Consider the following 25,430-nt stretch of genomic DNA (forward strand, 5'->3'; position numbering starts at 1 on the left):
ATTTTTGGATGGCAAATACTTCTGGTGTAGATGCTCTACTTTAATAAATTACATTCTAGAGTATTCTACACAATCCCATATTGGGAGAAAATCAGGTAGAGGGAAAATTACAGTTATTACCATTGATGACTGCAATGCACCTAATAGCTAGATAATTTCAACGTTCAGTATCGTGCTGTAGACACAATTTGTTATAGTGAATCCAGTTGCTTTCAGAAAGCATTTTGTGAAGTCTTCATTGAACATCTTGTTGGTGTTCTACACTTACACGTGTTTTCGTGTGGATTAGTTAATCATTTTAATGTATGCCTCACTACGAACTAAATTTAATTGAAAATCTTCCCACTAGACAAAAAGACAGGTTCATATTTCTGCGTAAGTGCACTGTGCCCCCTGGAAGACCCCCGAAGAAAGATTTTCCTTGTATATCGACTGATTCATCAAATGAAAATTTTCACTTCTCATAAAATAATTGACTCTTAAAAAAATTTCAGCAATTTTTACAATCTGTTAATTGCTCTATTTTTCATATTTAGTCTGAATTTTTAAATAATTTGCTTCAATATTAGCAGTATGAATGTTAATCACACTCATTCTTGAGAGCTGAGACCATTATTTTATAAGAGAAAGAGTATCAAAACCATAAAATTTCCAATTATAAACTCGATTTGTCTTTCCATTGCTTTAGATTGTGCTTGCAAAGAGTCAATTTTTTACCTAATGTAACTCTCCAAATGAATGAATTTTAGTAACTCTGACAGTGCCATCAAGTACAAACCGGTTAGCTGGATTAGGATGAAATTCAGTGGCCCAATTGAAGTTCTCATTATATGAGGTAAAATTTCTTCAAATCAGTGTTACCAATTATGTGGTTATTTGTGGGTATAACAGAGAGAGTTATGGATATTTTTAAGACCAGTAGCTATCATAATATCCACATTAAAGGCTAATGAATATTTTTTTATGTAGTATAATACTTGAGTCAGATAAACAGGAAAGAGCACTATGCAGAAATGTTCAAACCAAATTCCACTATATTACCACAGACTTATTTGGCTTTTGCAAAAGCTTGTTAAGTTTCTGTTAAGGGTGGAAGTTGCTCCACACTTAAAATAAGAGATAACAACAGGTTTATTGCGAGGAAAACATAAAAAAAACGTTGATGCATTTTCTATTTGGCAGCGAACACATTCTTGGTTCCTGAGTAAATATCATGTTAGAGATACATTCCATTGGAAGTTGGAGAAAAGAACAAGAACCGAATTATTACATTATGATTTTTCTTGATGTGATTGTCTTTTAATTTTCCAATTTTTGGACTCGGCCATTAATATTTAATTTGGCATCATATTGTTAATGATGCAGTTGGAGTATTTGCCTATAATGAGAGAAGTCTATTTTTTGTTAAAAAAGCATTTATTGGGCATAGTATTAGTTTTCTCCATGAAAAGTTTTTTATGGCTTTCACTGTGGTATTTTCTGAAGCATTGTAAATAATCACTAATGTTAATGAATATTATTTGTTTCACAATTTTTCATTACAAAATTCATTATGAGTGAATGTTTTGCATTAATTTTCTGCTAATATTAAAATAATAACTCTGATTTTTTAAGTGTATAATATGTGAATTGGTTTGCCTTTTTTTTTTTTTTGGTGTAGCTATTGGAAGGACATTAATTCCACGTTACTTCAGGAGTATATTTGAAGGTGGTGTGACCGAACTATACTATAATCTAAAGCATCCGAAAGAGTCTTTCCACAATACAAGTATTACTCTAGATTGTGATCAGTGCACCATGGTTACGCATCATGGGAAGCCCATGTTTACCAAGGTAAGTCTTTAATTCTTAGATATTTTGGCTCTCTTTAATTAATAATTTAACGTTAGTTCTAAATTATAAAATTAAATACAGAGGTAATTTTGGCATTAAAATAGACATGCATATTTAGTTTGAGATTTTCAGTCTACAAAGTTTGAAACAAAATCTAACCATCTTCCTTTGTGCAATGTACTGTGTATACTCATTTGACCTTAAATTACAAAACTTCAATAAAAAAAGATTCAAGGGCCAACCTATACCTGAGAGGTATATACTACCTTGATCAAAAAGTTCCCGGAATAACCACCGTGTGGCGCTCCCATCGTTCCGATTTGAGTTCTGTTTTTTTTGTTAAATTGGTACATCTGTTGTTGATATTCCCTTTAAATCTTAGTGTCATAACTTGACATTTGCAAAAGTTACGGTCGGTTTTCGGTATGTCCATCAGTGCTTCCTGCGATTTTTCCATTACTTCCTCTCGGCTGCTAAAACGCGTTCCCCGTAATGGTTTTTTAACTCGATTGAACAGAAAGAAGTCACAGGGAGCCAAATCAGGTGAATTCGGTGGCTGTTGGATGGTATTTGTTGCATTTTTCGTCAAAAAATTACGAATAATGATAGCACTGTGCGACGGTGCGTTATCATGGTGCAAAATCCACGAGTTTTCTGCCCACATTTCTGGTCTCTTTCGGCGAATTGCTTCACGCAAACGTCTCATAACGCCCAAATAATACTCTTTGTTTACTGTCTGGCCTTCTGGCAAAAATTCATGATGCACTACACCGTTGTAATCCATGAAAACCGTCAGCATTGCCTTCTTTTTTGACTGAAAACGACGTGGTTTTTTTGGTCTCGGCTTATTTGGTGAACGCCATTCACTTGCCTGATGTCTGGATTGCGTGTCGTACTCATAAACCCACGTCTCGTCTCCAGTAATGATCCTTTTGATGAATGTGGGATCGGATTCAGCCTCGCAAATCATGTCTTTTGCGACGTCAACACGGTCTCTTTTTTGCATGAAATTGAGGTCTTTTGGCACCAACTTTGCTGCTACACGACGGAAACCCAAATCATTAACCACAATGTCTTGGGCGGATCCATAGGCAATGTTCAAGTCCTCCGCTATTTCTCTGATGGTTAATTTGCGGTTATTGACCAACATTTCTTTTACTTTATCAATTTTTTCACCGGCTTTCGATGTCGATGGTCTGCCACTGCGTTCATCATCTTCGATTGACTCACGACCACTTCTGAACCGCTCGTGCCACTGGTAAACGACCGTTTTTTTTAGAGAATCGTTGCCGAAACACTTTTCCAACATTTCCAACGTCCGTGCGCCACTAAATCCGTTTTTTCCGCAAAATTTAATACAAGTTCGTTGTTGCAAATTTAAATCCATTTCTGCAATTGTAAAAAATCGCCAACACACACAGAGATAGATGTACTCTTGGCTACGTAACTTTTGCAAATGTCAAGTTATGACACTAAGATTTAAAGGGAATATCAACAACAGATGTACCAATTTAACAAAAAAAACAGAACTCAAATCGGAACGATGGGAGTGCCACACGGTGGTTATTCCGGGAACTTTTTGATCAAGGTAGTATATATAGTAAGCTAAAAGAGATGGTATTTGAGATAGGAGTTAAACTTCTGCAAGGTCGCATTCCATAACACTGATATTACCACCATGTGAAAATAGTGCTATTGTTATGACTTACTGCAAAAGGTAGTGCCACCAGTGATGCTGTACCATTTGGGCAGTACTCATGGCACTGTTGGTAAAATTTTTACTCATTCAAAAACTCCTATTGAAAATAATGGACGATGCATTGAAATAATCTTATTAAATATAGATTATTTATAACTTATAACCATTGTGAAAAGTGTAGATTATATTTATTTTAGTCTTTATTGTTTTGGTACATGAATTTAACAAAAGTAACATTAATTCCCTGGAATGAACTTGGCAGCATACAATAATCATGTATGGGATTTGTAAAAAAATGAAATTTTTAGTGAAATTTCAGGGGCCAGTGCATGAGATCAATTTGGACATGAATATATATAGTATTTGATAATGCTTAGATCTATTATAATTCCTATATATAAGGTGTGAGGCTTCAAAATGATATAGTCAGTGATAGCATTGATGGCATTATTTTCCCACTGTAATTTTTTTTCAGTCCTATCTCAAATGACTGAATTCCCCCCCAAGTTTTTTAACAAGTAATACCAGGGTCATCTGGTGCTTTATTCATGTATTAGTATTAGGCAGGATGATGCTATTTAACTTTTTTTTAACACGATGAATGATTTTTTTGGACCATCAAAACATTTGTATCTCTCTTACAAGTTATATTTTCTCCTTAATTACTATCTAGTCTTTGATTTTTATCCATTCTCTAGTATGCCATATTTAACGGGGATTTTATTTTATGGTAAAGTATTAATTTGAAGTTGCTTGGTCGAGCTTGCATTCTTAGCTTGCTATTTTTGGTATAAATGTCTGGTAAAATATAATTGATTATATTCAATTGATAATTATCTGTTTGGTTTAGAATTTATGATGAATAAAATTCAAACATTTCGTTATTTAAAAAAGCAAACATTTGAATAAAATATGGATAATTGCAACACACTTTGTTGTACAAACAACGTCAGAAGTCAGAAATATGTTACTTTATATGTATAATGTCATCAAAATCTTATCAATTTGTTTGATATTAGCTCTTCGCGAAATTTTACATGTCCCGATAAAATTCTAAATTAAAGTGGGGTCATTCTTGGTGGTATCGGCATCATGCTTAGTGGCAAAAAAATGATTCATTATATGCATAATCCTAATCAGATTTAGGACGAGAAAAATCAGGGAAAAGATTATGTCATGAAAGATGGGAAAATGAGTCTACATCTACATCAATACCCTGCAAGCCACCAAAAAGGTGTGTGGCAGTGTAGAAAGTAAGCGGTCACCCTTTTCAATTGTCTTGGGGCACCAGCTCATTGAATAGTTGTTCCACCGCTGTGTTGCTGATCCCTTGAGTTTCAATTGTTCATTTAAGTACCCATGTGAAAATCTAGTTGTCAAAGAAGCATTATGACATGTTTTAAACGAGAATTAGACCAAACATTTTGTTGAACCATTATTTCAATGTAGGCAGTAGGAGTAAGCGAGTTAGGGAGTTAAAATTATGCTAAACGTTTTTGTATATTGTGAAAAATATTGCCCCTGATTAATTTTTTGTCTAAAAGATAATGGGAAGACATAACATTCCCCGAAGGCGAGGCCTGTGGTTCAGGCAGAGAGGTCTGCTAATGATGTGGGCTGATTTTTATTGCTATATTGTGATAAGCTGCACAAAAATATTTTAATGGTAAACTTCAGCGATATCACAGTTTTTGATGCCATGAAAATGATCATGGGCAATACTTTTGTTTAGAAATGGGTTGAGCTTGTAATATGTTGAAAGATGGTTGACTTTGATTTTATTTCTTTTTTAACTTAGCAATTATTTGTTTAAAAAGATTCATGCCACAGCAGATGTTATGTCATTTTTATAGTTCTATCTTTAAAGTGTTAAATACCCATTTCCCCTTCCTAATGCAATCACAATATTTAAAAAGCTATGGAAAACTTACAAACTGTATAAAACTGTAGGCAAGCAATAAGAAAGAGAAAACAAAAGAGCCGGAGCAAAATAAGCATGCTCATTTGCTTTCCATGGATTTGTGTGAAACAGCAAAACATCAATGCAGTAAAACCTTGTTATTCTAAAACTCTAGGGGCAAAAAAATCTTCTGGTTATCTTTTGGCCGGTGAAGTCAAAAAGCCAGTTTTATCGGTGTATTTAAGTACCAAACAAGTCAATCCAGTAGACTTTTAATTTTAGGCTTTTTTATATTTAAGAAAATATTGTTTGTACTGCATTTATGAAATTGTACTGCATTTATGTGAAAAGTATGAAATTAATGCAAGGGCATGATTGGTCAACCTGTGGTCTCCTATAAACTGGCCTAAACCCACTAACATCTGGAAAAATATGCCCAGGCTTTGAAAGGGTTTTTATTCTTGTTTTTCTTCTGATAATGTTATTTCCATTGTTGACCTGTTTCCATTCCAAGTTGACCTGTTTTCTAGGCTGCTGTGAAATTATTTCATTTTTACTTATAAAGAGAAACCCCCTTACCTGCATTGGACTGGTACATTCAATGCCGATTTTATAATATCTAGTTAGATACAAAGGTTGGTTATTATGGATGTTAACCTAACGTAATGGTTAACAACAGGATGGCTTTTATAAATAAAACCGGTTGTCAGGAAACGGCAACTTAAGCGAAAGAAAAGCGTAGGTGTGACAATTCTCATGCTCAGGTGATGTCAAACTAAGAGTAACGAAAAAATATGCATTACCCTAGAGGTGTTTACAAAGCTGTCAAAAAACTGAGTGAACATCGTAAGTTTGGAGACCAAGAGATACGCCATTTGCAGCACCAAGAAGCAAATTCTCCTGATTGATTTGATTTCAAAGAAGAATAATATATTAGAAAACCAGAAGAGCGATGCAATGATATGGAAACAGAAGGTAAGTATCCATATCTGGTAATGACCGACAAATCACATATTTAAAAATCATATAAGCAGGACGTATATGGAAACGCATAACCACAGCATTTAATGCAGAAGTCAGTTCACCCCCAAACCTGGGAGCAGCTTTGGGACAAGTACGACAACATCCAAAAACAAACCAAGAAAGCACTGGTGGTAAATCATCAAACAACGTTTCGCCGAAGCGGTCGTACTATGCCCCAGACATCACTCGGGTGGAGGAGAGTGACCTCTCTTCTGGCAAGGTATGTAGTATCTGTGTTTGAAAGTCCTCATGATTTAGATTTCGACCACAGTAAGTAAGACCTTAATAATTAACCTTTGAGGAGAGGTATAACATATAAGGAATACTTCTAAAACTATATAAGGAATTACTTCTAATAAGAATTTATTTTTTGCAGTTGATGACGTTCCTCGGCAGAACATCTGGGTACGTAAAAAATTGGAACTGAGCATTAACAATGTATTCTGTCAGTTAATGGCTATATTATTCATTTTTATCGTTATATTACCAATTAAAGCCAATTCATAACATCTTAGTCATGCAGTGCATTAATCTTTCAAGATATTCCAGATAGGGTACAACGAAGCATCTTATCCTACTTAAAATGCCCATAATTAAAAATATAGTGTAGATGGCTACTATCATTGTTTCATTCAGATATTGAGCTCTTTGCCTTTTCCTTGCCGCTAATCCAAGATTGTCTTTGAAGAAATTCCACCTCATTTGAATGGAATTGGAGTAACGTATGTACTTAACCGTAACATAAATTTCAATTGTTGTTTCCTGGGCTTAGATTTTAATCTCAAAGCAATATAGAATAATGGTGAATCATTGTTATCACAAAATCTCAATAATATTTAAATGTTACTTCATTGAAAACCTCTACACCAAATATCCAGTATAATTGATATATTTTGCAGTTTTTCATTGAAATTTCAGTTACTTGTTCTGAAAATAAAATTTATTTCTGTGTATGCCTACAAATTGCCTAATTTTAGCAGGAAATATTGAAACGTGTTAAAATTAACTTGCTATACCTAAATATAGCCTAGATAGCTTAGTGGAAGGAATCACTTCTATATCAAGCACTGTGTTCCATGTAAATGGGGAGGAAATGATTAAAGAGGAATGGGAAGAACTAGATGTAGGAATAGTCTGAGGAGAATACAAAATCAATCAGGTTTGCTGATGGCCAAGCTCTATTTTGTCGGACAACAAAGGTGTTTACAAGCTTTGCTGAATGAATTGAATATTCAGTGCAATAGATATGGAATGAGAATCAATATAAATTACACAAAGGTTATGTGCTCTTCCAGATAGAGAAAGGCCTAGGCAACATTGAAGCAGGAGGGCAAACCTAGAGGAGGTAGAAGAATTTACGTATCTTGGAAGTGACTTGGATCAACATGGTCAAAAAAGTAGATGGATGCAAGGAGAAGAATTATGCAAGGCAAAGAGGCTTTCATGAGGAGGAGGGAGTTGGTTAAGGATGTTAAGAAAAGGGTCATCTAAACTTTGATATGGAGCGTAGCTCTGTACGGCGGGGAAACATGGTCACTTAAGCAGAATGATAGAATTAGATTGGAGACTTAAGAAATGTGGGTATGGAGAAGGTGAAATGGACGGAAAGCGAAACGAATGAGGAAGTGGTGGCAGGTGAGGAGGGGAAATCAAAAGGAGTCAGGAAAAATGGATGAAGGACATATTGATCGGTACAGGTATGTTGGGGATCGAGATGGTACGGGGGCTAACGTACTGGCTTCCCACCCAGAGGGCGCGGGTTCAAATCCCGGCGGTGTTGAATATTTTTCAGAGGTATCTCGATCCCTACTCGAGGTGCTTTGTGGAGGGCACTTTGAGTGAGTACGCCATCCGTTGGATGGGACATTAAACTTTGGACCCCTTGGCACCTTTCGTAAAGAGTAGGCTAATGCCGACGTCGGGTTTCTCTCCACTCTTCATCCTTTCCTGTCCATCCCCTATGGCGCAAATGACCTCAGTTGTTGGTCGCCTCCCCTAAAAACTACTTCTACGGGTATGTTGAAGACTGTCATAGGGGGGAGAATATTAGGCAAACGAGGAAAGGGCAGGAACAGAATAGGGATGTTGGACGGGATTAAGGGAAAAAGGAAGGACACAGAGATGAAAATGGGCATGTTGTAGAATAGGATGTTGGATTGTGTTTTTTTAGGAGAGACAAAGTATTTATTTGGTGGTTTGTCCATTCAAAATATACCCTAACCGGTAGATTATCTAATAATAATCACGCACTGCTTGATGAAAATTTGAGATTTACACACTTTTAAAAACATTAAATGCTAGCCAAGTGTTGTCATTCAGTTTATCAAATATTATTGTATATTATATAGCATGTAGTTGGAAATCTTTATTTACCTATTGTGTTTTAACTGTGGATACATCTATCACTGCAGTTTCTTTGGGGCAGGTCATCCCAACAGGTCTCCTGAAGATTGTAAGTAACTTTAAAAGATAATGATATTATCTGATATGACAAACTTTGGTTCCATTATTACATTTTAATGATTTCAAACAAATGTTTCTCAACAGCACAGCAACCTTTCAAAAAGGCTGGTAGTACATCAGAAAGAAAAATCAAAAACCAATTTGGTAGAAGCCAAGCTGAAGTTGGTGAGATTGCAAAAAGAATAATGTGATCAGAGAGTTAAGCTGCAGAACTGCATGCAGTTCAAATGACAGCTGCCAAAGTTCAGGAGGATTAGGCCCTCTTGGAGGTTAAGCTGATAAAATCAGAAGAAGAAAAAAATAGCAAAAATGTCAAATAAATAATTCATTCAAAATGTTGTCAGTTTATTTCTCATGTTTACAAACTGAAAGGCATGCTTATTTTTTGTATTTTTTTAAAAAGGTTTCCAGAAGCAGCATTCAAAAGGAATGAACAGCATATTATTAGAGCGCTTGGTCAAATCCTAATTAAGTTGACGAAAATAATCCAAATGAGGCAACTGAATGTGGCCATTTCCTAATTCCTTGCCTACAAAATTGTCTTCATTATTTTCTACTTCTACATGAATATCATTTAGGGGCTACTCTTTCTTTACTTATATTGCTTAATTATGGACTGGACAAGCAACTAGAACCATGACATGATAACATTAACGTTTTAAATAACCATGATGATGTAAATCCCTGTTCGGAAATGTTATAACTCGTTTTAACCTTGCACCAACCAACTCATGAGGATGCTGCGTGTACAAGCTTATACCTGCTGGAGTGAATATATGCGTGAACTGTCAAAGTAGTTTTTTAGTTAAAATTTGGTGAAAAGATCTTTATTCTGGAGCTTACATCCACTTCTCCCTATTTTATCCTATAACTTCCAGGATTTGTGTATGACTATTCTTGTCATGAACATACATACACACCTAGGACTTAGTATCATTTGTAATAGACCTTCACTTATCCAACCAATTTTTGGGGTATAGGTTGATTTTTTTATTAATTCAACTTGTAGACATGTTTTTAATGTTTTGAGGGCTGACTCATTTCTCATCATCAGGGATGTCGAAGAGGAAAATATAATCTTTCAGTCTTTGGATGATGTAATCAATTTCTTACTTGAGCAACCCTTTTGCCATTGTGGACGTACCTAGTGTGTTCGTATGGTAGGCTGTTGTGAACGTACCTTTCTCCCTTCAGTGGTGCACTGTCATAGTTTCTAATATAAAATTATGTTAGTCAAAATAAATTGTAGAAAATTTTCTATTAAATAAACTGTGAATCTATATTATTTAAGGAATAATTAAGGGTACAGAGGCTCAATATCCTTTCTTCTAACTGCATGCGGGAAGTAGGTTTCCAGAGAGTGAGAAACAGCAAAGGGTTAATTTTCTCACTAGGTTGCTTATTTCCATTCAATATTGCATAAAGTCGAGGATCAATTGGCTACAAGGAGCGAAGCAAACCACATCTTAAGAATTCTGATGGAGACTTCCACTGTATTGTTCTGGAAGTTGAGTGTGTTTCAATGCATTGGCTCTTCCTCCTTGAAATGGAATTTAAGAAACATGGTGGCTTTAGTTGGCAGAAAAAAATTTCACTTATCAACTCTTGACGCACATCTCTTTTACTACTTAAATGATGTGGCATCGAGATATTATTTATTAACTAAATTTTCTGTTAGAAATTAGATAAATTACCTAAGAACTGTTTTTAGTTAAACATAAACACTAAAGATATTAGCAGCCTACCATATCAATTAAGCCTCGCCTAACACAAGGTATGTGAAATTCACACTACTGAGTGGAGAGTAATCTTTTCCCTCTACCACCCACCTGGTATTTGCCAATTAGGTGTATAATTTTTGTAGTTACTACCAAGGTGGATATTTTCTTTTGTTCTAAATACCAATTTACAATATTTTGAAAAGAATTGGGTAATATCATTTGAGTAGAAGTTGGGCATATGGAGAATCACCAATCTAAATTTTTAAGTTGAGTATTCTAGGTGGTAATACATTCATATTTTGTGCAATGAGCGGAATCATCCTTGAAGAAGCTCGTAATACCTAGGAGTCTAAAGTATAATGTATTAAAAGTGATATTACTGAAGCTTCTAAGCAAGGGTCATCCATCCCTCCAAGGGGATATCAACGTCACAATTCATCATAATTAAATATATAGTTCAGACTGTCTCCTGAATCTGATAAGGAACTTTTTTCATTTTCTCAGTATTATTTTTAATTTTAATAATTTTAAATTCTTAAAACAGTATCTCTTATTCTTGTGACATATGCATGCTGATTTAACATTTCATCCCTAGATAGGTGTTTTCAATGTTTTTTTTAAGTGACTTGCACATATTATTGAATGAAATTGGGTGTTGTAAATTTCATTTCTAAATATGTATTGTTTTATTTTTAAACAGGTCTGTACAGAAGGTCGGTTAATTTTGGAGTTCACATTTGATGACCTAATGCGGATAAAATCCTGGCATTTTGCTGTTCGTACACACAGAGAGCTGGTGCCACGGTCAGTTGTTGCAATGCACTCTCAACAGGATCCTGGTGTCCTTGAACAATTGGCTAAAAATGTCACTCGTCAAGGAATCACCAATTCCACCCTCAACTACCTCAGGGTAAGTAGAAATAAATAAAGGCTATGTAGTATTTTCCTGTAACATCAATCAATGTATTCAATAGAGGTTATCTTTCTGTTTTTTTGGTTTTTGTATTTACATTCGTATGTGAATTGGTTGGAAGAGACCTAATATTTTTTTGAAGTACCCACACACAATTGTAAACAATCTACAGTAGTATTACAGAATATCCAGTTTAGAAAAATAATTTGAAGTACCTCTCCCAGGTTACATGGTCACAACAAATCCACCCTGGTCACCACATTGCTTGATTTTTTTATGGTTAATGCCAGAGTTATCATAATTCAACTTAAATAATAAAGTTGTGATTCTGCTAAACCAATAAAGTACTTCAGAATGAAAACAATAGAGGTTATTGGTTTTTATGAAGATGTGGAAGTTTCTTTTGTCCAACCACTATATGTTGTAAAAAATTTGTTTATTTAATGTCACTCGAGTCAAAAGTGTTTCAGCAATTGCAAAAGTTATTGACTTAAACTTTATCAAACGTGCTATGATAGTTTATGAGTAATGTAGTGGTAGATAGTTAATATGGAAATGAAAGGGAACACTAGCGGTGGTGGATGATAAAAGTGACCAATTTTAGAAGAAAAAAAAGGCCCTCCAGGTTCACAGCTTGCCATTGCACCAGGGAGATAAAGCTATTGTGGAACTGCACTTTTGTTTTCAGGCTTATTTTCTAATAGACAAAACAAATAATAACTTGTGCAAATACAACCTATTAATTCAGGTGGGTTAGTGTTACAATGTTGATTTAGGTAGAGGTAGATTTAAGAAGTTATGGGAAAAAATTATTATTTTTTTAAATTTTGGATGCAAATGGCAAATACATAAATTCCTTGAAAAATTGAATTTCAACAATTAGATATATTTCACTCCATAAATGTACGTACAATATTATCAAACCAATGTATGGTGTGTCATTTGGTGGGCACATTTATGTGATGGTGGTGGACATTTATATAATTGCAGTATATAACTATTGATGCCATTTAGATATTTCCCTGGGTTTTAGTAGGGCATGGTAATTTTAAACTCTTAGAAGGGAGATTCAGTTGAGGAAATCTGGAAAAAGTCTGGAGTTAATTCAAAATTTGGGAGAAGGGCCAGTGTTTTAGCAAGTCTGGATCATGGTCCGCAATTCATTGAATCATTAAGTCCTTATGATGATGTGTTCCTTTAACACCAGTTAATGTTTAGAATCATCCATTGTGTAAACATGCCCGACTAAACCTTTAAACTATAGTATGACCAACTTTGGCAATATCAGAAAATGTGGAATAATTTGTGAATTGCTCAGTTTCTTAAAAAATTCTGAAAAATAGGGAAAAGAGCTGAATTCTGTATGAGAATAATAATTATTTTAGCCGTAGTATTAGTTCATTTTTTCTGTAGGCCATTAAATATGAAGTCCCAGTCAAAAACTGTATCAACATTACAAAATACCTGCTAGCTACTGCAAGTGTGAGTGGTGGGGAGTGCTGTGGCACCAGCCATACAACCAGTGGCATGCCAAGCAATGATGGGTTATTCACAAAAAAATATGCAATCTAATCCCAAACACTGGGAAGAGTAAAATGACAGACACCTGAAGACAACCAGATGACACTAGAGACCTGGAGATGTTATGCTGTCATGAAACCTATGTCATATAAAAACTTGTATGCGCTAAAGCGTGTGTCTTCAGATTTCTGAGATAATTAAAACAAACTGTTTGTTTTAACTATCTCCGAGTGTTGTACCTCAATGTTGTACACTAAATTGTACATCTAGCTAACCCACTTACTACTAGCATCGAGTAAATATGCATAGTAGTCTTGTAATAGGTAAAGAAAAAAACCGATTTCTCAATACTGAATAAAATAGATACGTGGATTAGTAGTTCAGACCAGTTAAGATGTCATTTGCCAGGACATCCAGTCTCTTCCCATAGACCTAACTCTAAACACTGCTCCCAAAGACCTAACTCTATATTGTATCGTAAACTCACCACTGGTCTGCTGGGTCATGGAACTCTTAATGACCTTTGGTAACAAACAGGGTTTATCAGAAATACATGGGTTTCCACTTAATGACACATCCGATTGACGTGAGGTTGTGGCTCGGAAAATAATTCCAATTACTCTGGTGTGCCAAAGTGAGAATTTTTTAACTACTTCAAATTATATTCTGTTCTTGGCATAGGCAGTAAGAACTCTTATTTTGTATTATACAACAATTTTTTCAGGACCAATTTTATTGTCATTGTATTTTATTTTGCTTGCGCCTTAGATAAGAAGTGTAGTACCAATGTAATTCAGTATATATTTCAGGTTAATTCTTAGTATTTCACTTTTGTTCTTATGTTGCTTTATGTTTCTAATTCAAATTTTTAAGTTGAAAGTATTCCACCTTGTATTTTTCTCATGATGTGCTCATGATCAAGACATAAATTACGGCTCTCGAACTGAGGTATATAGGTTTAAGAAAAGTGCCATCTCAAAACTCTTCAAAGACGACTCCTTCACTGCATTTCAGCTGTGCGTCATCCTGGAGCCTATGCAGGAGTTAATGTCAAGGCATAAAGCATATGCTCTCAGCCCCAGAGACTGCCTCAAGACCACACTCTTCCAGAAGTGGCAGCGGATGGTCGCCCCGCCGGGTAAGAGAGGTAGATCCGTCTTTGGCTGGCTCTTATTCTCTCTTAATTCCCACCATCCCTCTGTTTTCTCTTCCTCACTCTTCTCACACACAAGTTAATATAAGCTAAATCATTTCTGATAAATTCAATTTATCATTTTCCTAAGGAATATTGAAATAATTCTCATATTATTGTCTTTGCTGTCACAGTAAAGAAATTAATTTGAATTTATGTAATAACAATGAATGTATGAATACATTAATATGTGTGCAAAACGTTCATGCAGTCACTTTTTGACTCAGATTACCAGTATAAAAACATGCTTACACTGAGGCAATATTGTTGAAAATACGAATTATGAAAATTAAGCTGTAATTCATTGGGTGACATTCTTTTTAGGATTCCGGGCCTGGATCATTTCCTCATAGTATCTCAGTTTTCTGTGGGCCAATCTACTTCCTAATATTGACTACTGCTCTGTCTAAATTCCTTGGCAATTTATATTTCAGTTTAAAGTAGGAGTTTCTTATTTAACTATCAAATTTAACTCTCAATATGGTTTTTCATACTGAGTTGATTTTAAATGAGAATCTATTTCTGCAGGAAAATGGTATATTGATTTTATATTGGCTGAAAGAATTGGGAAACATTTTTTTCAATATGAATAACTTCCACTTGGATAATATTTTATTATTTGTAGGTGTCCTTCTCATTTGTTTCCTGACTCAAGTGCATGTTTGTTTTTTTAGTAGATCCCTTTCATTATATTCCATTTTGGTTCCAAATTAATTCTTTGTCCTGAAAGAAAATTACAGTGATCACTCATTCTCACTCTGGGTTATCTTGTGGTCAAATGTCATGATTTTTGTATCCTTTAGCAAATTAATGGAAGCCCTCCCAAACATCAATGTAAAGATTTTTATTAGAGTCAAATTATGCTTTCTGGAGTTGTGAATACAGTGTGTTGAAAAATAGAGTTAATAAATGTATTTGGTGAATTCCTGGTTTCATGGAGAATTATTTTAACAACTCAATGTAGGTGAAATTCCTCTTTGTTCTGAAGTCCCTTAGTAGTGCTAGATATTCCTACAGTATTAGCTGCTGAATGTGCCAAAGAAAATATTATTCATCACCACTTTTTATTCCAAAATGAAACTGTAAGCGGGTTTGGCAATTTTGATTATATTATGCATAATTTATGGAATGAAAAGCGTGTATTTATACCCCTATCATTTTTTTCAATAAAAAAATATACATTTACTAACTTGGTTTTTGTGAGTTCTCAAAGCACTCTTGTGCAAAATTAAATTCGTTTACTAAGACCTAATAAATTTGTTTGCCAAGTCAACTGGCTACATGAATATGAAATTGAGGCCACATATATTTTCCTTGTAGAGAATACATTGTTACAATCATTAAAATTCCTCTTGGTAATTAATTATTGTAATAAACATAAAATGTGAGATTTATAACTGTAATGAGAACCGATTTATTATCATATGCTAGTTTTTTGTAATCGAACAGATTTTTTCCTAGTTTAAATGTTTATATCACCGGAACAGGAAAAGGAAAAATTCTTTCGGAATATAGACATTTATAGAATAAATAATATTAAAACATTCTGAGAGAATTTTTCCTCAAAAATCTCAATAGTTTCTCAATAATATTTTGAAGTACATTGAATGAATATCTGGACATACTTAGAGGAAGTTTTCTTCTAAATTAATAATGTGATATTAATTGAGGGAATCTTGGCCCACAAATGATCACTTAAACTCTTACACAGTGGCAGGCCTTATGCCAATGGCTGGAATTTCAGCCATCTATTTTTAATGTGTTAAATAAATTGCACAATGCATGATAGTATTTGTTGATAAGATATAATATGTATATGACTGCTTCTTAAAATATTGGTCATTATTATCTATCCGACACAAACAAAGGCGGCATCAGTATGCTCGAATCCACTCAATTGAAAACATCTAAAGCCTACTTTAATGCAATGTTAGAATTTGCAGTGATTAATGTTACCAAGTGGAATTCAATAGTGCATAATTCATTGATATGGTTTTCACTTTAAAATATTTCCGGTACATATAATGCTTGTCTTGTAATGCAAATTTTTCATGGGGAAATATTGATAAGTTGTTGCGGGAATGACACATTTGAGGTGAAGTGATCAAAAATAAAAGTGCTTCGTTTTAAATTTTGTGCTGAGCTAAATATCCTTGCCAACTTGCTTGATCTTCGTTTTCTCTTCTTATCAAATCACTTTTAAATGAATCTAATCCAATTAAAAACAATATTTAGGCCAGAAAACTATTGCCATGACAAATACTTTGTTGATGTAGATCTCAGCACTTACTAAGGTTTTGTCTTCCTTAGGTATTAGCTTCTGCCATTAATATAGTCGAGTAAATGAGATCAAATGTGCATTACTTATGTTAAAATACATGCAACCAGGAATTAATTCTCTTTAACTTTCCCTTTTCTTTTACCATGGAGTAAGCAAGAAAACAAAGGTCAAAAAAATCTGTGTAATTATGTTTTATCTTAGTAATTTTTTCCTAGTTTCAATGGAATATGCAAAAGCTTCAACAAGAGTATTCTAATGCATTGGGAGAGTGGATTTAGCCCTAAGCAGTGATTCCCAGTCAAAGTTTTGTGACAGAATTAGCTTGTTCTGCTAATTTGTGATGGTGGATATATATTTTGTTTCATGGTCGAAAGTTCGTTTTTTCAACAGAGGGAGTTGGGTCAGCCATTTGCCCTAGCAAACTTTTGTTGAAGTTCTAATTGCTCTTAAAGTTGAAATTTTTTTGGCTATCGCAACTAAAATTTTCACTGCTGATGGATTAGTTCAAGTCATCAAATTAAAATAATTTAGTTATGATAGAATTGACTTAATTGATTACATTAAATATGTTCTTATAGAAATCTTAACAAAGGTGTGAGATACTACCTTGATCAAAAAGTTCCCGGAATAACCACCGTGTGGCGCTCCCATCGTTCCGATTTGAGTTCTGTTTTTTTGTTAAATTGGTACATCTGTTGTTGATATTCCCTTTAAATCTTAGTGTCATAACTTGACATTTGCAAAAGTTACGTAGCCAAGAGTACATCTATCTCTGTGTGTGTTGGCGATTTTTTACAATTGCAGAAATGGATTTAAATTTGCAACAACGAACTTGTATTAAATTTTGCGTAAAAAACGGATTTAGTGGCGCACGGACGTTGGAAATGTTGGAAAAGTGTTTCGGCAACGATTCTCTAAAAAAAACGGTCGTTTACCAGTGGCACGAGCGGTTCAGAAGTGGTCGTGAGTCAATCGAAGATGATGAACGCAGTGGCAGACCATCGACATCGAAAGTCGGTGAAAAAATTGATAAAGTAAAAGAAATGTTGGTCAATAACCGCAAATTAACCATCAGAGAAATAGCGGAGGACTTGAACATTGCCTATGGATCCGCCCAAGACATTGTGGTTAATGATTTGGGTTTCCGTCGTGTAGCAGCAAAGTTGGTGCCAAAAGACCTCAATTTCATGCAAAAAAGAGACCGTGTTGACGTCGCAAAAGACATGATTTGCGAGGCTGAATCCGATCCCACATTCATCAAAAGGATCATTACTGGAGACGAGACGTGGGTTTATGAGTACGACACGCAATCCAGACATCAGGCAAGTGAATGGCGTTCACCAAATGAGCCGAGACCAAAAAAACCACGTCGTTTTCAGTCAAAAAAGAAGGCAATGCTGACGGTTTTCATGGATTACAACGGTGTAGTGCATCATGAATTTTTGCCAGACAGTAAACAAAGAGTATTATTTGGGCGTTATGAGACGTTTGCGTGAAGCAATTCGCCGAAAGAGACCAGAAATGTGGGCAGAAAACTCGTGGATTTTGCACCATGATAACGCACCGTCGCACAGTGCTATCATTATTCGTAATTTTTTGACGAAAAATGCAACAAATACCATCCAACAGCCACCGAATTCACCTGATTTGGCTCCCTGTGACTTCTTTCTGTTCAATCGAGTTAAAAAACCATTACGGGGAACGCGTTTTAGCAGCCGAGAGGAAGTAATGGAAAAATCGCAGGAAGCACTGATGGACATACCGAAAACCGAATATAAAAAATGTTTTGAGGATTGGATCAAGCGCTGGCATAAGTGTGTTGCAGTCGATGGGGATTACTTTGAAGGGGACAATATAGATTTAGATGAATAAACTTGTATTTTTAATTTTCTGAATAAATTCCGGGAAATTTTTGATCAAGGTAGTATGCCCTTAAATTGTTTGATGCATCATGTTGATCTGTTAAGTTGTGGAGGTTTTGGTGGATTACTATTTTGTTTTTCGGAGAATGTTTAACGTGCCTCGTTTGGTGCAGAATTGTAACCACCAATTTCCCCGCCGTCACCCACGTCTTGTTTTTCTGTTTCTTCCCCACCCAATGCACCCTCCCTCTTAAACAGAATCACAGCGACCGCAGAATAAGAGGCGAAAGAGGAAGGGCTCACAGTCCGGAGCTGCGGCCAACAGTGCTCCTCCAGCTCCAAATAAAAAGAGATCTCCTGGTCCAAATTTCTCCTTGGCCTCTCAGGTAAGCATGTTTCAATTTTTATTTAACTGAGGTACATTTTTAAATAATGGCAAAATTTCTGCTACTTAAAGTATGTTCATATCTTTTCACTTTGATACAAAGGCTGTGGGCCTTCTGTATTCAGTCAACCTTATTAAACTTCATTTGCTGACGTTTTGTAACCTTTGTTTTTGGAAAAGTATGAATTTGTTATCTTGAAATATTTGTGTGATAAGTGAAAATTTTAATTGCTCCAACTGGTAGCAGCCTAGCTAATTATGGACTGGACCTCTGGACTGATATCTTGTGGCCAGGCTGTCCCTGACTTCTAAGACAGACTTGAATAGTATGATAATAATGTCAGATAATTGTAGCTAAAATGTGCCATGGCATGTAATTATTTAGCTGTTAGTTCTGTTGTCCTCTTCGCTAAATTTAAGTCATTAAACATAGTTAATCCCCTTCTTCTCTTCGTTTTATAACCTTTATTATTTAATGCAGTCCAATTACCATCATTTATAGTAGACCAGATTAATTACTTGGGGTTTATATGCATGTTTGTAAACCAAATATCATCAGTCCAGTCCCGCCCTAGTCATGAGTTTCATATAGACTATAAAGGAGATAATCTCTGGGATGACTAGCTATAAGTGGTGTATGAAGATCCCAGAGGATGTAGACCTTCAGGAGTCAGTGTGGTGCAGAGTATTATGCACTTTTTAAAGACAGTAGTTGATTTTTAAATTCATTCAAATGCCATTTTAATAGAATAATATTATGGCTGCGGTAAACATTTATATATGGTAAATGTTCTAGTAAAAAAGCTTATGTAAAGGTTTCTTTTATTTTTGGTGAATTTTCTACTGTTTTTGTCTCATCATCATCAGTATTTCAATCTTAGGATTGGTTTACTGCAGCCCTCCATTCTACTCTTTTCTATGTCAATTCCCTCAATCCTTGATACTTTCTATGTCCTTCTTAATTTGTCCTATGTACATGTCTCTTGGTCTTCCTGGTGGAATCTTCCCATCTATTTTTCCTTCGATTATATTCCTAATCAATCCATTTTGCCTCGACGTGTCCAATCCATGCATTTCTTCTTTGCAGTAGAGTTCTATATATGGTCCTATCCTCTTCTGCTCTTCTATATACTTCCTTGTTCCTTACTTTGCCTGTCCATTTAATCTTCAGCATTCTCCTCCAGCACCATGTTTTAAAGGCTTCTATTCTTTGTGGGTCCACTTTGCCAATGTTCCAAGTCTCATAACCATGGAGCGCCATGCTTTACATAAAAGTCTTGAAAGTTTTGGTCTATGAATCCAATATATTTCTTATTGTCACAGTTTTCATTTTGTAAAACTACCAGAAAAAATTTTATGGAGGTGTGTACTCTAGCCATTGAAATTAAATGCAATTGCTGTGCTTTTGACTGGTTAAGTATTTAAAGTAAAATAGTAATGTGTAAATCTGTGTAAAATATTTCAAAATTGAAAGATGTTAAGGAGGATGTCATAGTGACTTCATTTCTAGACATAAACCAATGGATTATTGGAATAAAATGGTAATCTTTTTTTCTTCTTCTGTAGTATTAGTGCACTGCTTTAAATACTGCATAAACAAATTAGTGAGACTGTCTCTTTAAGGTTGTGATAGTCCAGGGGTAGAGCACTGGACTACTGACTGGAGGGCCTGGGTTCGATTCCTGGGCAAGCTTCTTAGGGTACCTGCAGCTTCACCTTCTATGTGATTTTTCGGGTACCAGGTCTTCCTGGGAAACCATAATGGGCACTAGGAAAGGGACCGACCCTCCTACCCTGATGTGTGAATTTCACATGCCGTCAGGATTAGTACTGGGTGAACTCCACCATCACCTATCAAACCAAACTTCAGGTTGATAACTGTGTTTATGGTTTTTTTTAATGTCTCTTTAGTCATACTGCAAGATGCAAACTGCAAAAAAATTTGCATATAAATCTGGTGAGCAATGTCTCCCTTATTAATACCTTATTTGTTCTTCAGCAGTTAGCTTATGTCGTTCATTTAATAGTGTTTGTGAAATTAAAGAATGATCAAATGTGTTATTAGGATATAAAATGCCCTCAAATCAAATTTTTACAAAGTTACATCAGTCGAACTGCTTCTTAGGTAGTCTCTTTAATGCATTTAATAATGAATTTTTGGCAAACAATTTTTTTACAGCATAGGATTAAGCCACAATTCTCCGCTGACCAAAAGCTGTAGAAAGTTCTACTGATGATCACCTTTCTTAAAATTATTTTATTTTATATTTCTCTCAGATATCTCATAAGAAATGCGCTGATGATTTAATAGAGTTGGTTTCCTCCAACCAACCAGGACCTACCCTTGCCAATTCAATAAAGTCAAGGCCTTTCTGTGTAGGAATGCCCCATTTTTAAGTGTAGCAATATAATGTATATGTGGTACCCAAAATTAAGCTGAATTATTTTTTTAAAGCTATGTATTTAATTGATTTACAAAACAGCCTTATCACCTTTGAAGTACTTGCCATTTTACTTAACACATTTGTCCAATCTGTGATTTCATGTCTAGAAACATTTTTCTCTCGTCTGTTTTGGTGCCCGATAGCTCCTGCCTCGTTTTGTCTTTACCATTTTCAAGTAATCAAAATGTAGTACTTTCATGTCCCTCTTCATTTGAGGAAACAAGAAGAAATCACAAGTAACGAGGTCAAGGGAGTAAGGTGTGTGGAGAAAGGGAGTCATGTTGTTTTTTGCAAAAAAGTGCCCACTGAAATGGCTACTTGAGCAGGTGCATTGTCATGGTGGAAAAACCATGGGCGAGGTGACAATGAAATTTTCCACTGGCTTGACCATTGTTTGGTTTTGGGGTCATAGTCATTGCACCATGACTCGTCACCAGTATTGACCTGGGAAAAAAATGAGTCAGTTTGGAGATGGTCTTTCAATATATGGCAAGTTCCAATTCGATTCTCCTTTTGCTGGTCAGTCAGGACCCAAGGCACGAATTTTGCAGTGACCCTTGTCATCTTCTGACAAAATTCGATGAACTGAGCTCCACATTATTCCAAATAACTTACCTAATCTCGCTAATAGTCCATCGTTGGTCTTCAGGCATGATTGCCTTTACTGTATCAGCATTTTTATCAATTCTAGAAGTTCACGGAGGTCCTGAATGAGGTTTGTCATTGGGTGACTTTTCACCTTCTTTGAACCCAGAAAACCATTTATATACTTGAGTTTTTCCCATGGCTCAATCCTTGTCAAACCTTTCCATTGTTGTGGTTATGCACATAAACTAACCAATTCTATTTTTAAATGAATCCATTACTGTAATGTTGTACTTCGAATATATTTGCAGAAACTTGATAACAAAACATATCCCCTGATTGCAATAGTCCTGCCATCTCATGACTCACTGGATAGGGGGTTCCATTCAGATTATACAGAGGTTGGTTAGGTTTATTCTAACCCCTGTACTTAACTGTAGAGTTTGGACATCATGCATTCCGGAAAATGGATAAGGTGTCCCTTATGTATTTGTAGGAATCTTTTGGAATACCAATTTTTGTTCTTTTTATAACATTTTCATCACTTTTGAGTTTAGTTTATGCTTGAAGTATAGTCATATTTGTTTGAAAAAATTATGGAATTTCAGTTGTAATGCTTAATTGCTGCAGCAATTTGTGAGCCTAGGTTTCTCCTCCTTCTCTTTGGCAGGATGTGATGGTGGTCGGTGAGCCATCCCTAATGGGAGGGGAGTTTGGTGACGAGGATGAACGGCTCATCACTCGTTTGGAGAACACGCAATATGATGCAGCCAACAGTCTCGATGAGAACAATTTTTCCGATTCCCCAATGGGGATGCCAGGTGGCCCGGGTGGAGGCCCAGGTGGAGGGCCCGGTGGAGGGCCTGGAGGTGGCCCTGCAGGTCCAGGGGGAGCACCACCTAACTCATGGGGACCACCAGGGGGTGGGATGGGTGGGGGGCCACAGCCAGGGATGGGAGGCGGTGGGGGGCCAGTTGGGGATAGGTCTGTGGGACCAGGTCCTGGTGGGCCACAAGGCCCTGGAAACAATGTTGCCCCTGGCCAGGACTCTGACAAAAAATCCCCAGCAGTGAGCCAGTAGGCTATCCAGTTTGAGATTTTATCTGTGGTTTTGACCCAATGCAAGAACCAATGATAGGCTCTGAATTGGGTAGGATGTCATGTGGCAGTAACTGCAGCAGTCGTGTGTGTGACAGGTCATTGACTGAACATTCAATGATCTTTGGTTTAAAATAGCAGAAACTCCATTAAGTGGAAGTGCTTTTTAAATGGTCTGGTGAACTAGCCGTGATTTTCATCATTGTTGAGTTTGTCTTGTGATGGGAGGAAAGAGTCCCATTTTTTACACAATGAAGAACAAAAGGGTGGATTCCCATGGGCATCCTGCATAGCACACCTTTTTAGGAGCTCTATGAAGGAAAACTCATATCACAGCAAAAGTACTTAATAAAAGAAAGTGAATGAATTGCGTACTAAGTAGTACCAAAAACTGAAGAATTTGGTATTGTAATAGCTATTGTAAACATGGTATTAATTTGAAGGTGTGAATGGTAATTAAGTACCTTTTGCAAATCTCCTATGACTGGTGTGATGGGAAGATGTAGGTTATAAGAAACTTTTTAAAAAAATGAGATATTTCTGTTGTGCTAGTTTGTGAGTGTCTAAAAAAAAAAACTTGATATCAGTCGCAGTTGTCCCAATTTCCATCATCTCATTTGTCACCTAACCATAATGTTAAGAAAGAAATAATTCTAAAGCTCAGTTTTGTTTATTTCATGGAAGAACTTTATTTCACATTCACTGCAATAGTTTTAAGTATTATGTGATATGAACAGATTGAGAAAGTGGTTTGGAATGTGAAAGACATCTTGATAACCTCAATTTTGTGACCATTTCATAATGCAAGTTTTGAAAACCCTTTCTTTTTAAGCAACTCAAAGGATGATTATGGTTTTATTACAAATAAGAATTTAGAAAATTTGATAGAAATTGAGCTGTTATGCTACAAAGGATTGCAAGTCCCCTTCTTAACCCCTTGGCATTACTGTTGTTGAAAATTTAATATTTAAACCCTATTTGAAAAATGTTGTACCCTCATTAATTGACAGCTTTTATGTTTGAAACTGATATTTTGGATTTTTTCACTGTGGTAAAGAGTCAACTTTAAATGCAAATAATGTTAGATAATTAGAGAAATTTTTAGACCACGGTAGAAACTTGACTAACCTGTTTCCTAAAGAATGAACCTATGCAGTAATTGCTAAAAAAAAAAAAGTGGTCATTTTCTCAATGTACTTCTTACTTGCAAAAATTGACCCATTTAGATTCTTTATTAATGGTTGAGTGAAATTTTCTTAAAATCCAGGTAATAACTATTATTTGAGTCCAACATAAGTTTCCAAACCACAAGAGGTACAGGCAATGAATGCTCTAATATGTCACCTAGGTACATGTGCAAACAATCAAAGCTGGCTAGTCAAATAAGAGGAGGCAACCTGTCACTAAAGGATGAAGATTATCAAAAGTTTTATGTTGTTGCTCACTTTAACTAGAAGTGCCCAAGTTGTATCTGTCAGTGTGCATGCCAAACTGAATTGTGGGGCCAAGGATAAGAATAAATACTTATTTCGTCTTGTTTTCATAAAGGTGTTGTCAGTTTTAGACATAAAGTCAAAATGTAGAAAATCATTGGAGAATTGTCAGAAAGGGAATTATTGAGTTTAAATTTCTTTATATAGTGGGTGCTCAAAGATTTCAATCAGTCCTTACTTTACTGACAAAAGTTTTTGTCCTTGTAGAATGTAGACTGAATTTTACTATGAAAATAGTTTTAAGTATAAAATTGAGATGGTTAAGTTTCTACTGTTGTTTAAACAATATACCCTGAAGTCAAGTGCCTTCATATAATACCAAGGGGTTAAGGAAGTTTACCATCTCATTTAGAACTTTCTTATTATGAATTTGATGTGGCCTGCTTCAAAATAAGACTGATCCCAATTTTTTCGTGCTCTTGTTGTAAGTGGAATGTCTTATTATCGTTAACAGCTTGGTCTCAATGAATTAATGAAGAATGCCATGGCTCTGAGGTGGCAAAAATGTCATTCACTCATTAAAATTATCTTTATTTGTTTTTGGTCTGGCCCGGGTCTCAGTAACCACAGTTCTCATAATTAGACCAGCCTTTTTCTGCGTCATATGCACTATTTCCATTTAATTATTAGTCTCATCTCTTCATTTCACTCTTCTGTCATTTTGGTATTCTGTTCTAGTCCTCTCAACCTGTCAATAAACTGTAAATATTAAAAAAATTCAAACATTTAAATGACTTCCACATATTTCTTATCATTAATCACTCGATATCCTTCGTTTCATGGCCAAGTCTTTTATTTAGTTTAGTTATTTCCCCTGAAAAGATAACCTAATCCATCTTTAATGTCTTTATTTGCAACCCATTGCTTGGATTTTTCTATTTATTATGTGGTAACTCAATATTAATTTCCCTTTAATATGGTCTAAGGAAAGCCTGAAAGTTAGATTATGATGGATTCTGGCTTCCCAAAGGAATTTACCGGCTATCAGTTCTTCAGCAGCAGTTGTATTTTTTGATG

At 35.4% G+C, this 25,430-nt stretch overlaps 1 protein-coding gene across 1 annotated transcript in view; it reads left to right on the forward strand.

The window, feature by feature from the left end:
- The window catches only part of LOC139688663 (LIM domain-binding protein 1-A-like), a 36,686-nt gene extending 11,559 nt beyond the window's left edge, over positions 1–25,127 (forward strand). Inside the window, exons 5-10 of the mRNA XM_071586232.1 lie at positions 1,661–1,833; positions 11,340–11,549; positions 14,088–14,220; positions 18,667–18,794; positions 22,493–22,703; positions 22,821–25,127. Of these exons, the coding sequence (XP_071442333.1) occupies positions 1,661–1,833; positions 11,340–11,549; positions 14,088–14,220; positions 18,667–18,794; positions 22,493–22,703; positions 22,821–22,903 (938 nt within the window). The 3' untranslated portion in view covers positions 22,904–25,127. The remainder of the gene's footprint in view (positions 1–1,660; positions 1,834–11,339; positions 11,550–14,087; positions 14,221–18,666; positions 18,795–22,492; positions 22,704–22,820) is intronic.
- The last annotated feature ends 303 nt before the right edge of the window (positions 25,128–25,430 follow it).

This window comes from Hetaerina americana, unplaced genomic scaffold, assembly GCF_022747635.1.
Source record: "Hetaerina americana unplaced genomic scaffold, ioHetAmer1.1.p SCAF_213, whole genome shotgun sequence".
NCBI classification, from domain to species: Eukaryota; Metazoa; Arthropoda; class Insecta; order Odonata; family Calopterygidae; genus Hetaerina; species Hetaerina americana.